The 16996-nt window shown below is 49.7% G+C and overlaps 1 protein-coding gene across 1 annotated transcript in view; it reads left to right on the forward strand.

Annotated features, from left to right (window-relative positions):
• The first annotated feature begins 10002 nt into the window (after positions 1-10002).
• Tuba8 (tubulin, alpha 8) overlaps positions 10003-16996 on the forward strand; it is an 18825-nt gene continuing 11831 nt past the window's right edge. Inside the window, exon 1 of the mRNA XM_005395986.2 lies at positions 10003-10140. Within this exon, the coding sequence (XP_005396043.1) occupies positions 10138-10140 (3 nt within the window). The 5' untranslated portion in view covers positions 10003-10137. The remainder of the gene's footprint in view (positions 10141-16996) is intronic.

Consider the following 16996-nt stretch of genomic DNA (forward strand, 5'->3'; position numbering starts at 1 on the left):
CATTTTTCTTTCTATAGCTCCTCTCCCTTGAGGAGTTGTTTTACGTCTATGGATTGAATGTCACCTTCATCCGAGTGTCTCCCGTCTCCAGCTTCCCCCCGACTGCTCAGGATTTTCTAATTCCATCTCTCACTGCAGAGAGACAGTCTCTTGGCTCAACAACCTCCCTGCCATGTCCCCGCACCGGGACTCTCGGCCTCTGTTCTCACCGGTGCTGAGCGTCCTCCCCGAGCTCGCTCGGGCCCAAGTGCTTTTCCCGGTACTTCCTCTCCCCAGGCTATTGTAACTCATTCCTCAGCCAGATTTCTCCTAGGAGGCCTTTGCTGGCCACCCTCACTAGTATACTACTTACCTTTTTAGCCATTCTTTTTTTTTTTTCTGGTACCAGGAATTGAACTCAGGACCTTGTGCTTGCCAGGCAGGTGCTTGTGCCGCTGAGCTACATCCCTGCTTTAGGCATTCTCTTGTACTTAATGGTCAAATGGTTCATTTCACTAAGTCAGCCGGCATTTATTTTGTTCTTTAATGGTCTTGAGGCCTCACACGTTGTCTCTCCAATTGGCAGGAAGTCTTTGTGCGGGGCAGGGCCGTAGCCTTCCTAATAGTAATAATTATAGCCCATGTTTGTGTCTTCCATGTGCCAGGCACCTTTCTAAGCACTTTACACGCAGAAACAGATTGAATCTTACAGCAAACCAATCAGGTAGGTATTATTATCTCCATTTTAGAGATGACAGAACAGACTCAGAGGGGCTCAGAAACAGACCCGGGGTCCCGCTGCTGTTAAGTGGTAGAGCTGGAGTTTGAAGCCAGGCTGAGCAGTGCCGCGGGCTGTGTTGTCCTCTCCCTGGGAGCACCTAGAAGGAGGCCATGCGGGGAAGAGGTCTTGCAGTAAAGATGTGTTGGATGAACTTGGAGTGGCCTTGGGAATGAGAAGAAAGGAGAAAAAGAAGCCCCCGAAGTTGGGTGGCAATGACAGTAAATGTCGGGGCTGCTGGGCGCCGCCCGGAGGAGGAGGAGGGACTCCGCGGGGTGTCTCAGCAGCGGGTGAGCAGCAGGTGCTCTTTCAGATGTCCTGGTGCTGACAAGCAGCCTGGTGGGTGACCTTCTGCAGACACAAACACGAGCTGGCAGTTCCATCCGATGGTGATGACGACGCAGAGAACGAGCCAAGCTCCCGGCCGCCGGGACTGCAGCTGGACCCCAGCCAATGGGAGGCTGTCTCTGAAACGACGCCGTGTCTCCGGTTCTTTCCAACCTGTCTGGGAGTTTTGCTCCCCTCCCTATTCCAGTGCCAGGCTGGAGCTGGTAAGCTGGCCTCCGCGTTCTGGGAGTCCTCTCCGTTCTTGGGTTCCCTGTGTCTCTGGGCTCTGGCAGTGGTGGCCGCTCCCTTCCGGCAGGACCCACTGCTCCGGCACAGTCTGAAGACCCTCCTTCTTCCCTCTCTGCATCACCAGCATTCTGTCCTGTGCATGGATGTGATGATCTCCTAGGTTTCCAGAATGCTAATGACAGTGGCTAGAAGACATCCTCCCAGGAACAATATTATTACAAGCCCGTTTCTGGCACTAGGAATGGAACCCAGGGCCTTGTGCATGCTAAGAACGTGCTCTACCATTGAGGTACACCCCTACCCGCTGCAATGCCCGTATGTGTGTGTGTGGTGCTGGGTAGCTCAGGCTGGCCTTGAACTCGAGGCAATCCTCCTGCCTCAGCCTCTTGAGTGTTGGGATTACAGGTGTCAGCCATCACGCATGGTTTATTCCAGCTTCCGGCTCAGTGTTTCTTGGCTTGTAGCAGTGGAATTGAAATACCTGTGTCCCTCTCACTTGGTCTTCTGTGTCTCCAGGTCTTCTTTTCTGTTTTATAAGGACATGTGACATTGAATTCAGGATCCTCCCTAACCTAGGATGATCTCATCTTTATTTTTTAAAAGAAGATCTTATGTTATTTCTTATATTTTTGAGACAGGCTCTCATTATGCAGTTCAGGCTGGCCTTTAAACTCACTATAGAGCCCAGGCTGGCCTCAAACATGCAGCGATCCTCCTGCCTCAGCCTCTCAAATGCTGGGATTACAGGTGTGTGCCACCACGCCCAGCAAGAAAATATTTTCTAATATTAAAATATCTAGTGCTCCTGAATAAATTCAGCTGGGCCTTTATAGCTTTTATTTATTTATTTATTTATTTACGTATTTTTTTGAGACAGGGTCTCAAGTGGTTCAGGTTGGCCTTGAACTCACTATGAAGCCCAGGCTGGCCTGGAACTCACAGCAATCCTCCTGCCTCAGCCTAGAATGGTCTCATCTTGACATTCCTTAATTACGGCCAAAAATACCCTTATTCCGAACACTGTCTCATTCTGAGGTTTTCAGTGGACAAATCTTTTGGGGACCAAAATTTAAATCCACTGATTCCTGTGAATAACTGTGGAGTATTCTTCCTATTAATATGTTGTCTTTTTCAGTCCTCTCCAATTTCTTGCTAATGTGAAGAATTTAGCTTTAAAGAGACTGTATATGGAAATACTGTAATTCACTTGGTGCTGGGTAGCCAGTTCAGATACCAGTACTTTTTTTTTTTGGAAGGAGGGGTTTTTTTCTTGGGATAAAAACTACCCCAAAGTGGACTAATAACGTTAGCTGTGAGAACAGTTTTCCTGCTCTTGTAACATACTGCCAGGGTGTGGTCAAGAAAGACTGGGTCATTTTGTAACGCCTGTGGTGCGGTACATTGACAACTGGCAGCCAACGTGTAACACCCAGCTGAACTGAACCCGCGTGGTGCTAGGTGTGGGAGGCCCATCTGAGGATCGTTCCCAAAACATTAAAAGAACTGGAGAAGAAGAGGAAGAAAAGGAGGGAGCTGTTGGTTTTCCTGGAGTTGCTGGTTCTCCTGAGGAGCTTGTCGTGCTGGCTTTCCTGATGAACTTGGCCGTTCTCATCATCAGAGGAGCTCGGGACTTGACTGTTGCTGAGGATGGCTGCTGTTCAGTTTGGGGGAGCTCTGGTGCTTAGTTTAACATAGCTCCCTAGCTCTGGAGGGGAAGATGGTGCACTTCTCAGTCTCCTGGAGAAGCTTGTCACACTGGCTTTCCTGATATGGACTCAGCTGTTCTCATTGTTGGAGGAGCTCAGGACCTTGTTATCGCTGAGGATGGCTGTGGTACTTTTCGGGAGATCTGTGGTCCTTATTTTGAGCATTGCTTCCTGTCTCCAGATCCCTCAGCCTGCTAGCACAGCTCCTTCATCCCGCTGGCACAGACTTTCTAGTTTCCACCGCTGAACTTTGGGCCTTCCCAGCGCAAATCTGTGAAACAGGACCGCATGATTCATTGTCATGGGTTCTAGGCCTCTGGTTGGATTTGTGGGGGGCATTGTTATGGGCCCTAGGTCTTCAGCTGGACTCATGCAGGACATTGCCGGGGGATCCACGCCCTCAGCGGGATTCTTTGGTCTGTAGTGCATGGACAGATTTCCTGCACTCTCTTTGTATATGACTACTATAAAATATGTATATAACTACTATAAAATAATCCTATAAATTATGTGTCCTATGTTGTTCCCCTTGCAATCCCTGACTGAACACATGGCACTAAGTGAAATACCTGAAGAAAAGTGAGACAACTGGACCAATTGTTTCAATGTCTGATAGGAAGGAAATATTAAGAAAGGCAAAAAGCGAACTGCACACAACATGGCACGGCCTCAGAGAGAAGGAGACATGGCCCGCCTCCCTCATCTTTCTGATGGGGCACTTTATCCTGCACAGACCTCCTGGCGCTGTTTCCACAGCTGGCAGCTGGCGGAGGTGGTCACCTGAGCTGTCACGGAACCTTAGACGCAGCGAGGTAAGGGCTTAGGCACTGGCCTCTAATCTGCTTAAACAATGTGTGCAGGCGATGAGTATTTTTCTTAGTCCCTCAATCCTTATGGCCTCTGTACTTTGCTGTCTGCCCTGGACTCCCAGCTCCAAGTGCTCACTGTCTCACGTTGTCTTCTGCTGCATTCTGTGTGACTGACGGGTATCAGTTTAAAGCTCTGCCCCCTCCGTGGACGTGGAGTAAAAGCCAAAGCTGAGCTAGAGCGATGAGCGCTGGGAGTGGCTGATTCTGACGTGACCCTGGAGGGAGGCGTGCAAGCAGTGGAAGAATCAGGGCCTTCCCCAGCCTAAAACAAAACAACGCAGGCCCCCCAGTTGATTTCGGAAGAAGAACTGCCTAGGAGAAGGGCCAGCCGGATTGTGTGGTCCCAAAGTTGTCGTGAGAGAGACCTTGTCTTTGGCTGCCTCTTGATCTCAGCCACTGAACCGCGCAGACTTCAGGGAGCCACTTTGTGATTGTGCGGCCAAAACGCTCTGCGGTGTGTGAGATGCGAGATTGGAATATTTTTTTAAAGTGGTGAATAGTTTCTTTCTGGTCTATTTCATTTAATATTTTCAGACCCATGATTGAAACCCTGGAAAGAAAAGCTACAGAGAAGAGGGAGCTCCTCTGTGTGAGAAGAGTCCAGTCCCCCATGGCACCATGTGGTCAAAGCTCAGGGTAAGGACAGGGGTTGTTTCTCGGTCCTTCGTAGCATTTGACCCCACTGAACAAAGCAGCTAGACTGGAATATTAACATTCCAATTTGAATGCGCGAGTGGGCCGGGGATAACCAGAGTTAATTATGTGTGGGAAGTACTTCAACCTACATACTCTGCCCACAGGATAGGGGTCTTCTCTGGATTCACAGGCTCACTCTGGCAGTGTGGGTGCCAGGAGACCGCCGGACATTCCCGAACTACATAGGGTCTCTTCTCTGGGCTCCCAGCCTCCCTCCCAGGGCAAACTCCATCTGTGCCCACCTGCCGCCCTGCAGCACCATCCTAGGTATTTGAACGTTGAGGTCTAAGCTAAGAGAAGGAAGATGAGCCCTCTCTATCTAAGTTGCCTTCCTAGTTCCTGGATTAGATGTCTGGGCCCCGGCTCCAGTGTCAGACTCCTTGGGTGTACATTCCAGCTCTGCTTTCTGCTAGTTGTGTTATGAAGAGCAAGAGTTAGCACTTCTAAATCTCAGACTCTTCATCTGTGAAGTGGGGATAATAAAAATTGAATTTCAAAAGTTTGTTGTGAGGCGTAAAAGAAGTAATACACAGACATCCTTTGGTATGGTGGCTGGCATATAGAAAGTGCTCACCGTCAGGAAACATATAAATAAAAAAATGTATAAATGTATTAGTCAGCTTTTCCATCACTGGAACAAATGACCTGATGCCCACAACTTTAAGGAGAAGCCATTTGGTTTTAGAGCATTCAGTCCCTGGTCAGCTGGCTCCAAGAAACATTGCGTGAGGGGGCACAGTGGAGCGAAGTTGCTTAGTTCATGAAGGCCAGGAAGTAGAGATGGGAAATGGCGTCCTAGAGGAAGGAGTGAGGGACCAGGTATAGTATCCAAGGTTGTGCCTATACAACCCACCCAGTGTGCTTTACCAATCTCCCGTGTAGCTCCCAAGCCAAGCAAGTTGACAGTTAGGCTTAACTGTCACAGTAAATGTCACAAAGACTAACTCTTTTCTTGGTTGATTGGTAATAAGTATCTTACCTCCCCTTCAGATAAATATGGCTCAACATTTTAGATCATCAGTATAATTATTTGATAGCATAACCCCACTGCACAAAGATTCATACATGAAGAAATATACTCACCTGTACTAACTGAAATTTGGGCGAGGTGGGATAATTTCTTTAAAAAGCTTTCATGTGTTTATTTATTTATGTATTTTTTGAGATAGGGTCTCTCTGTATAGTTCAGGTTGGCCTTGAACTCACTGTGTAGCCCAGGCTAGCCTTGAATTTGTGGCTAGCCACTTGCCTCAGCCTTCCGAGTGCTGGGATTGCAGGCATGTGCCACCAGGCCTGGCAAAGGCCTTTAAAACACAGTATGGGTGGCTGCCTTTTCATAAACATCCTGAATCTGACTTCAGTTTTCCATCTGCAAAAAGGATTCTCCAGAGATACATAACTCATAGGAGATAGCTTTCTATTATCTATTTATCTACTGTATTTCCCCCAAAATAAGACTTAGCCAGAAAATAAATCCTAGTGTGATTTTTCAGGGTGCTCATAATACAAGCCCCACCCCCAAAATAAGCCCCAGTTAAGACGGTCAGCCAGATGGACACATTTAGTACATCTGTTGCTACACATGATGGACGTATTGAATTATAAAATCATAATAATGCATAATTAAATGTAAGTAAATAATAGTATGGACATTAATACTGAAGTGATAATATGTTATAATTAAGTGTTTGTAAATACCCAAGCAGGTGCCTTTGGACAAGAGGTAAATGCCTACGTAAATGGATGAACTCATATGAATCTTCGTAACTCATTATATTGCATGGTGTAATGGATATTCTTAATGCATTCATGTAAAATAAAGAAATATTTTATGAATCTTGATGCCTGCAACTCGTCATCACGTTTGTGCAGACCATCATTCTGAACTGGCATCATTTTTATTGCCACCACTGTCTCCTAAGTCTTCAAGGAACATTTGACTTAATGGAGACTCTGTGAAAGCCAGTCTGCAAGGGGTTATGACGTGGGTAAAGAATTCGTCGGATCAAATCACTGACAGCTGTGTTACCATGCACTATAAGCCTGCTACACGGACAAGAAGTGCTCACGTAAAGAGAGCTCTGCTGCACGACATGAAAGACTGGCCAGTGATTCTACAGGAAGTGGAACTGCAAGAAATTCAAGTGGGAATTTAGGGTTTGGAGAGTAACAGTGATGTTCTAGAAGAAGATGAGGTGGGCCTGGTGGTGCACGCTTGTAATCACAGCATCTGGGAGGCTAAGACAGGAGAATCACCATGAGGTGTTTTTTTTTTTTTTTTTGAGACAGGGTCTCGATATGGAGTTCAGACTGGCCTTGAGCTCACTTTGTAGCTCTGGCTGGTCTCGAACTCACAATGATCCTCCTGCCTCAGCCTCCCGAGTGCTGGGATTACAGGCATGCGCCACCACACCTGGCCTTACACCATGAGTTTGAGACCAGCCTAGGCTGCATATGCGTTCAAGGCCAGCCTGAACTACATAGCAAGACCTTGTCTCAAAAAAACAAAAAAAACAAAACAAAATAAAACGAAACAAACAAAACCCAAAAAGCAAAAAAACAAGATGACATGACTGTACTTGAATAAATGTAGATTTTTGTACATGAATAAATAAATAAATGTAGACTGTTGTATATGAAAGAATAAGACATCCCCTGAAAATAAGTCCTTTTGCCTCTTTTAGAGCAAAAATTAATATAAAACCCAGTCTTGGGCCAGGGGTTTAGCTCAGTGGTGCAGCACCTGCCTGGCAAGAGTGAGGTCCTGTGTTCAATTCCTGGTACCCAAAAAGAAAAAAAAAAGTCTTATTTTAGGGGAAATACAGGTAGATCTAAAGAAGTTTATTTTTGTTTATTTTCACACTGCTGAAGATTGACCCCAGGACCTTGCACATGCTAGGGTAGTGCTGTAGCACTGAGCTACACTACTAGCTATGACGGGATTTATTATGAGGAATTGGCTCATGTAATTAAGGGAACTGGGAAGCCCAAAGATCTGCCGCTGGGAGAGTGGAGACTCAGGAGAGCTGATGGTTTTAGTGCCAATCCAAAAGCAGAGGGAGACTGGAGTCCTGGCTTAAACAGCCTGGCAGGCAGAACTCCCTATTGCTTGAACTTTTTGTTTTGTTTGGTTCTTCACGACTGGATGAGGCCCATTCACATTAAGGATGGTGGCCTATTAATGTTGTCTACTGATTCAAATGTTAATCTCAGAAATTCTCCCACAGACTCACTCAGAAGAATGTTTGACCAATGTCTGAACGCCCTGTGGCCCACATCATAGGGATTAGAACAATACATCCTTTTGTCCTTCTGAACTTCTACTCAGGGAGGAAAGCACAGGGTGATGGGTGGGGGAAGTATCAAGAGTAGATCTGGGGTGTCCCAAGTCAAGTAATTTCAAGAGCGATCCATAATTAAAAAGAACCACACAGTTTTTTCTAAGGCCTCTGTCTTAGCCTGCTATGGTTGCTATAGACTGGGCAGTTTAAACAACAGAAATTTATTTTCTCATGGTTCTGGAGGCTAGAAGCTAAGATCAAGGTTCAGGCAGGGCTGGTTTCTCCCAAACCGCTTTCCTAGGTGTGCAAATGGCCTTTGCTCAGTGGGAGCGCACGCCTGGTGTTCACAAGGTCACCAGTCCTATTGGATCAGGGCCCCACGCTTATGATCTCATTTAACCTTAATGTCTTTCTCATTTAAATCTTAAGCGTCCCACCCCCAAATACAGTCGTCTTGGTGGGCTTCAACATATAAGTTTGGGGAGAGAAGGGACACAATTTGGTATACAACTGCCAACTTTTTGTTTTTAATCTCTGGAGCCAAAAGTGTTGAGTTAGCATTTAAGATGCAGCCATGGCTCCTTCAAACCGCATAAGAGGAAAGATGTGATAGTTCATGCTGTCGTCACGCTGAGATGCAGTGGAATGTTCCCATCATTTCTGGTATCCTCAACTTTACTCCAAGACATTAAGAACCAGTTCATAATATATTGGGTGGTAGCTGGGCATGGTGGCACACATCTGTAATCCCTGCACTCGGGAGGCTGAGGCAGAAGGATCGTTGCAAATGTGAGACTAACTTAGGCTACAAAGTGAGCCCAAGGCCAGCCTGAACTGCATAGTGATACTGTCTCAAAAAAGGACCAAAATAATAATAATAATAATAATTATTAGGGGGCTGGGGATTTAGCTCAGTGGCAAAAGCGCTTGCCTGGCAAGTGCAAGGTCGTGAGTTCGGTTCCCGGTACCGGAGAAAAACCAAAAAAAAAAAAAAAAAAAAAATTATTATTATTATTTTGTGGTTTACAAAGTGAAGCAAAAATTCAGCTTCCTCAGTAATACTTGTTGACTACTTCTGATACACTTAACCAGGGACTTCTGGCAGGGAAGACTGTGGTCATGTGGGAGTGTACACACACACACACACACACACACACACACACACACGTGTGCGTGTGCCCTATATTCCAAAATAGAAAGTGACTAATGCCGTGGAAGAAGTAATAGAGTACTGGAGTTCGGAAGAGAACTGAATGTAGGGTTAATACCAATCACCATCTTTTATCGAGGCACCACATCTGGTCTAAGCAGCTGGTGGCTGATGGTCATTTGCCTGAAGAAAAAGAGAGCGGACAGAAGCCGGGTTACACCTCTTATCACGGTGGAGAATTTTGGAGAAAGCGAGGGGACACTGGGGCAGGTGTGATACTGTGGCCAGCATCTAAAAGTGTGCGGCGGGGTTCTGCAGCGGCGGGTCCTGCTCGCTCCCATCCCTCCCAGCGAGAGGCCAATAGAGGGATCTCCTTGCCTTTCACTTACATCTGTGAAAGAGAAGGCCCAGCTACCGCGCAAAAAGCCAGCTGGAACCCTGATGCCAGTTCGGTACAAAGGAGAGGTGACACGGGCACGCCTGAGACTTAAAAGTAGGAAAAAAATCCAGTAGGAACGGAGCACAGGGAGAGAGCTGGAAGAGCGGGCGGGGAGGTACAGTGGCAGAGTGGGAAAATCAGGAACAGGTACATTATTAAGCCCCTGCTGCACACGGGCTTTCTCAGAAGCCGGTCTCCCCGGACACGGTGAGCACCAGCAGGCGCTGAGCCCCGCGTGGGGCCAGAGAGAATGAGTGTTTTGGGGGAAACGCCTCCTGGGATGTTTGTGCGGTAGAATTTTGCACTGCTTCCCCGAGCCGCCGGACTCGCAGCGCACAAAGCTCGCGTTGCGCTCGGGTAGCGGCACCGGCTTCGCGGTGGAGCCCAGCCGCGCCGTTCCCGGCGTGCGAGGCCGCGGAGCCGGGCGGTCGCCGAGCCTGGCAGGCTGCAGCCGGCCCGAGCGCTGAGCGCCGGTGGGCGGGGAAGTGCCATTGTGACTCGGCCAGGTCCCTCCCCTCCTGGGCACTGTGATGCTGCCGGGCAGCTGCGCGCCCCGCGTGTGTGTCCCCGGCCCCCTCCGGCCCAGCGTGGCACAGCAGCGCGGGCGGCGGCGTCTGGCGCAGTCGGAGCGGGCAGGGCGAGCGGGCGAGGACAGCGGCCGCGATGGTGAGCCTTCCGGAGCCCTGCCCGGGGTGCGGGGTGCGGGGCCCATCCATCGCTGTAGACCCGCAGATCGAAGTCTCCCGGGGCGCCAGTCCAGGGCGGGAGACAGCTGGTGGAACCCAAGAGCGGGTCGCCCCTTAACGGGTCCCCAGGGAGACACGGACGCGCAGATGAGGGGAGGAAGGGCGCGGGCCCCGCGGGAGGAGGCGATCCCGGGGAACCCCAGACGGGCGGCGTGGGGGCCAGAGTGCGAGGGAAGGGGGAGCGCAGGGGTTCCGGACAGGTGGTCGCGCCGGGGCTGCGGGGGGCTGGATGTAGTCAGGTCGCCGAGCCCAACCGCGTAACTAGGGATTTAGGGGCTCACGGGCGCCCCACGGTGGGTCGTTCCGTGTTCGCGTCCTGGGCGCATCGATTGCGTTCTCTGAACCCCCAACTCCAGCTCGGCCGGGCGCTCGGGAGCAGTCAGCTTCCCTGGCGCCTGCACCGGTCCACCTTCCCGCTTTGTCAGTGAAAGCCAGAGTCGGAGGGTCTCCGGCCTCGGAAGCGTCCCTCCCGGGGGGCCGGGACCTCGGCCTCGGCGGCCGTCTGCGCTGCCGGCCGCCTCATTTGCCGGAAGAGCCGCTCGCAGCGCGGTTTCTCCGCTCTGCAGAACTCCTCCTCCCGCGGCGCCCAGGGAGGCTAAAATTCAGCTCTGTTCCCCCTCTGAACGCCCGAACCCTGGGACCCTCTCCCCGAGTCCCGCTGTTTCAGCGATCGGTCGGGAGGTGGGTCGGAAAGGTCGGCGGCGGAGAGTGGGGGCGGGACGAGCGGATCTGCGGACCAAGGTCAGATTCACCGCGAGCTCCCGCTCCAAGTGTCAGCGACGGAGCGGGCGGCGAGGACCTCGGCTCCTCCCGCCCCCGGATGGTCGGGGAAGGTGCCCAGGCCTTTCTGGCGGCCCCTAGCTCTGCTGCTTCAGCGTCCAGTCTCTTCAGCACCCTCCCTCTCCCCAGCGTGCTCCCCGACACCCTGGGGAACCTGAGGATTTGGGGAGAGCGAGGAAGCATGGAGGGGGATGGGAGGTGGGGGACGGCAGAGACCCCGTCTCCGCGCGGGTGAGCACAGTGTTGGCTCCTGGCTGTGCAGCTAGCTGTGTGACTTGAAGAACTCTCTGGACTGGCTCTCTTCTGCAAAATGAAGAGGGATTATATTTCACAGTCTAAGGCTCCACATAGATTTTATTATTTTTGACTTGTAGAGAAAGAACTTCGAACGTATACAAGACCAAATGGTATAATTGTTACATACATCATCCAGTTTCAGGAGTTACCAAACGAGCCAGTCTCGCTCACTTTACTCCTCCTTCCATCATTTTGAAGCAAATTCTAAACTACTCGCTCTAAAATTGAAAATGTACACTTGGGAGGCTGAGGCAGGAGGATCACTGCAAGTTCGAGACCAGCCTGGGCTACAAAGTGAGCTCAAGGCCAGCCTGAACTGCATAGTGAGACTCTGTCTCAAAAAGACAAAAAAACATAAACAAAAACAAAAAAACCCTGAATATGTATACTGTCTGCCTGGCACCCTGGCACACACCTGTAATCCCAGCTACCTGGGAGGCAGAAACAAGAAGACTGAAAATTGGAGACCACCCAGACATGGGAGAGGGGGGGAGGGGAGTGGAAGGGGACATAAAAAGAATTAAGATGTGTTTTGTACAAGTACCTATTCACCACGATAAATGTGATCATTATGTACTGTGAACATGTGCTAATGAAAAAAAAAAAAAGCTCAAGAACAGCTTGGACAGCCGGGTGGGGGTGTGCATGACTGTAATCCCAGCACTAGGGAGGCTGAGTCAGGAAGATTGCTGTGAGTTCAAGGCTAGCCTGGGCTACAGCTAGAAAGTGAGTTCAAGGCCAGCCCGAACTACAAACTGAAACCCTGTCTCAAAAGGACAGAAAAAAAAAAAAAAAAAAAGAAAGAAAAAGAAAGAACAGCTTGGGCAACTTAGGAAGATCCTGTTTCAAAATAAAAAGATGTTGGGAGTGTGCCTCAGTGCTCCCTGGATCCAATCCGCTCTCCATAAATAAATAAGTGTGCATGCACACACACACACACACACACACACGCACACATGCACACATGCACACAGCTGTTGGCTAATTACTTATAATTGTTATAAATTATAGTCTTCAAAATACTTCCCTTTGCATATTTTAATTTTGACCCAATTATCACAGCGGCTCTCAGAGAGAAGCCTAAAGAAAGCTTACAGAGTTAGGAGGGGAGATACAGTCCAGCACTTTAAACAGACTTCAGTGTGTGTTCCTTCGGCAAGTTTCAGAAAATACCTGATAAGTCAAAAACCTAAACAGTAGTGCCTTATTCTAAGCATAGTTAAGAACTTTTAAGATGTCCTTAAGGGTTTGGAAAACCCAATGGTTGGATATTTTGAAAAAGAAATATCTTCATTTTGAACACTGAATTTTGTATAGTAGATTCTATTGAGAGCATTTTCTTACGTGCCGAGCACTTTTCTAGTGGGTGAGCACTTCCCATTCATAGAACATCTTTTTAAAAAATCCTGTGAATCATTTTTTTCCTCCTCTGTTGCTAGGGATAGAACCCAGGGCCTCAAGAAGGCTAGGCAAGTGCTCTTCCACTGAGCTGCAAGGCCAGCCTCTGACTGATTCTCAAAGGCCAGAAGGTGCATCTGTAAACCTTGACCCCAAGAATCCCACCTTCTCTGCTAGAAAGACATTACTTCCTCCGGGAGGTTCAATTTCAAGCAGCTGTCCCCCATAAGCCCTTTTTCCTGTAGGTGACGGGGAGGCTTCCTTGGTGGTAAGGAGAACTAGATTTGGTGTGTCTATAGGTTTGGGGTAAGAAATATATCTCTAATCCCCATGTACATTTTAAATGCATTCCTGTGGTTACTGGGCAGCTAGAGATTTGCTTGTGTGAATTGCCTCCCTGTACCCCAGTTACCCGCTATCACACCACCAATATCCTTCAGCATTTCCGGACTGGAGCCTCAAGTTACGCAGCTTATAAGAAGATGCTAACTTAAACTCACTCACCCCATACCCTCTGTTCTTTTTTTTTTTCCGGTACCGGGAATTGAACTCACGACTTTGCACTTGCCAGGCAGGCGCTGTGCTGCTGAGCTAAATCCCCAGCTCCCCCTCTGTTCTTAATGATCAGATCAGCAGGCTACTTCCGCAACCCAGCCTCTCATCTGCTTCCCTGTGTCCTTCTAGTAAGCAGCTCCCCCGGGAAGTATGGCTCTTTTTTGGGGAAATAGCGTGGAGAATCCAGGCGAGGTCAGTGACGCTTGGGCACACAGGGAGTGTCTGTGGTCTGTAGGAGGTCAGAGCGTCTATAATCCAGCCTTCTTAACTCCATTCCTTTGTGCCAGGGAGCGCCAGGGAGTTCTGATGGCATCGCATGGCAACACAGATTCTGTCCACCAGCAAAAGTGGGTGGTTAGAGGGCAGGGCTGTTGAGGAGTGCAGCAGGCACTGCTCTCTGTGGTCCTTTGGAGCCCTGTGGGCAGGCGTGGCTGTGCTCTGCACAGTCTGACCTCAGACGCCTGCGTCCTTCCCTCTTGTCACCAAGCGCAGGTTTCCCCAGGGGTCCTTGGGTGCCTGCTTCTGTGTACAGGATCCTTGATTAACAGGGCACTAGCTCTGGGCAAAGCTGCCGGGTAACTGAGAAGCACCTGGTGATGTCTGATAGGAAGTTTCCAGACTCGAGTCAAGCCTGTGCCGCGCCGGAGGGTGGGGGTGTGAGTGCTGTCGCTGTGTCCCTTGGGAGGGTTCTCTTGAGCGACCTTGAGAAAAGGTGGAAAGGTAGAAATAATTTTCTGAGGAGGAAATAGCTGGTGAATAGAAGGCCAGTGACAGGCGGTAGGTGGGAGGATGTGGCATTCTCAGCGGGAGGAAGTGGATCCGCTGCTCCTTCTCCCTTGGGCCATGGCCCCTGTGGCTGTTGTTTCCCACCGCAGCATCTCCCTTTTAGCATTTCTCCCGGATAACAAAGTGCGGAAGGGCGTGGGCAGGAGCAGCAGGCAGAGCACGTGTCATTACAAAACTCCCACGCTGTGGCCTGAACTCCTCCCCAAGGTCAGCTAAAGCCCAAGAGCCTTTTGACACCATAGGGTCGATTGTGCTGTCAATCACCCCTGTCACTCCTAACGCAAATGCAAGTCGGCCTTATGCTGTCCTAACCGCAGTGCCTTTTCCCCCACCCACCTTCAGGCACAGATGTTAATTTAGGTCGCGTGTGCTTTGCTCTCTATTCTTTGTTCTGAGTGATTCCAAATACACTGTCACTTGGAGGGTTCTGAGCAGAGATTATTCCGCCCTTCATGAATCACACTTGTCCTCACTTTAATTATCCCTCCGGAACATTGTGGGTCTACTTTTCACTTGCCATCCCTGACCTAGGTCCTAAAATACATGTGATGTATTATTCCAGCCTGACAACTAGGAATAATTTGGTGTAATAATAGGCTTCCCGAGAGCAACTGCGTGGCATCTGAGCACACAGGTGGTCGGGGATGTGGGCTGGCCTCGGGTTTTCACACGGCACACGCTGCCGGCCCAGGTCTGTTCCCTCCCTACAGAATCTGCGGTTTTTGCTGTCTCATGATACTTTGAAAATGGATCTACTGAGGATAGTGATTAGTTCACTTCAGTGCTCTGAGAATACAGCAAAAAGGAAATGGCACATTAAAATGGAGAGAAGTATTTTAAGTAGGGTTGGCGTAAGGGTTTCTTGCAGTGGAATTCTAAAAGCCCTGCGAAGTTCTACAGTTTTCTTTTCTGCATATTCTACAAGACATCCGCCCTCTTTGCCAGAGGGGGCACAGAAGTCCCATCCACTCTGCCCTGCATGGGCCTGTACGTCAGACAAACTTAGGACCTGCCCTCCACTTCCCTGCCTCTTGTTCACCGGCTCCGCACCCCACCCACAGTGCCCCCGGGTCATCTTGGCATGTCTGAATTCCTCAGGGTCCCTGTGGATGTTCCTCCTTGAAACCAGGCCAGTGGTTGCCTTGTCCACCTTCGGGCTCACTTACGTTTGGTCTGTGCGCCGCTTAGGCCCGGGCTGCTGTCCTTGCTAAGCGGGCTGTGAGCCCAGCCAGGGCTTCATTCTCTAACTTCTCCTTCTAACTGAGCCCTGGGTGCATCCACCTAGTGCTGGGTGCTGAGGGTTCAGCTACTCTTTCCACGGGCGATTCCGACTACACTCTGGTGCGAGGAGCACGGTGATGGTGATGAGGAGGCTTCTAGGAGCACAGAGCAGGGGCCCTGTGCGGGTCTGCCGTTGTCCAGACCTCTTGCCCATAGGAAGTAAAATTTAACGCAAGAGCTGAGGAATGCATAAGGGTTGGCCTTCTCCCTTTCAATGCCTTCTTTTATGTAGTACCACAGGAAACATATACTGCCAGGAAGAAGAGAATAGGTGACTTTCGTAGATATCCCAGGACTAAGTATGTTGGGGGGGTGCCATACATTTCTGGGGGAGAAGGACTCCTAGGTCTTTCCATCTCCCTGTTTTGACTCCTTGGATTATTGGGCAGAGAGGCTGCCCAGCTTCATAGGGACCCAAGAGAACAGGAGACTCAAGGGTATCTCTGTAAGTCCAGATTCAAAATAGAACTGTGTTTGCGTGTGAGAGAGAAATAGTTTGGGAGAGAAAGCAAGTGCTCTGGTTGGCTACAGAGAGGAACCTGAAATACGAGTTCGGAGCAAACATGTGACTTAAATATCCTCTGCTGGGTCAGCTTACCCTGCTCCCCGATGCTGGTTCTGAGAAATAGATGCCTCGTTCTACCAGAGAAGGGTGACCCATTTTCAAAGAGGCTGCCCTGATCTGTTCCGTTTCTCTCTGCCCTGGACCTCTGTCTATAAACTTGGTCTTGCTGCCCCGTCTCAGGCTTGATGTAGATGTGGGCAAACCCAGGGCCTTGGAAGTTCAGACTGCAGGCGAGGCAGGAGGTCAAGGGGTGCAAAGGAAAGAAGACAGGTTGAGTTTGAATCCCTGGGTCCAGGCTCTTTTGCTGCAGAGCTGTAAACTCTTCAATGTCCTTTTATCTCCCGGAGCCTTAGGCATTTTCTTCCAATTTTCTTCTTCTTAGGCAATTTCTTCTCTTAAAACAATGAAGAGGGATGCATATTAAGTGATCAGTGAGACCGGTCCAGCCCTGGCATCCCAAATATTCTGAGCTAACACATCCTGATTAGGACAGATGGGTGAACTCTCGTGGACCTGAGGATTGGCCTCCCAGAGGCACCGGCGCTGGGTCTGCTCATGTAGACCTTGTGGGCAGGAAGATCAGACAGCAGCTGGAGAAGGCTGCCCGGTGCCTGAACCAGAGGAGCTCCATGGAGGGGCTTTGGGCTCCTGCGAGCTCCCTGTGTGCTGGTCAGCTTTCTGTTACTGGAACAAAAGCCTGAGATGATCTACTAATAAAGCAAAAAGGTTTATTTTGCCTCACAGTTTGGGAGATTTCAGCCCTGTTCAGTTGAGCCTGTTGCTTCTGGGCCTGGGCTTCACCTTGGGTGGTAAGGGAGCAGAGCTGAGCTACAGCACCCTACGAGGAGGAGGTGCAAGAGCCCAGTGGGGTGCTGAGGAGGTGGAGGCCTCGGGGATCCGTCAAGCTTCGTGTATTTGTAATTTCTCTTGTGGTTTCTTATGTAACTTTGAAATCATGGTTTGCCCTCACAAATTACGCCCTTAGTCAATGTTATTTGAACAGATGACTACAGGGAATACGGCAGGAAGGGCTCGGGTCCTCAGGATGTGGGAGTTACAGTAAATGGATTCCCTATTCACTCCCTTCCCTTTTTCTCTTTCTCTTTCTCTTTCT

The sequence above is a fragment of the Chinchilla lanigera genome, unplaced genomic scaffold (genome assembly GCF_000276665.1).
Source record: "Chinchilla lanigera isolate Chin_1 unplaced genomic scaffold, ChiLan1.0 scaffold00053, whole genome shotgun sequence".
Classification (NCBI taxonomy): Eukaryota; Metazoa; Chordata; class Mammalia; order Rodentia; family Chinchillidae; genus Chinchilla; species Chinchilla lanigera.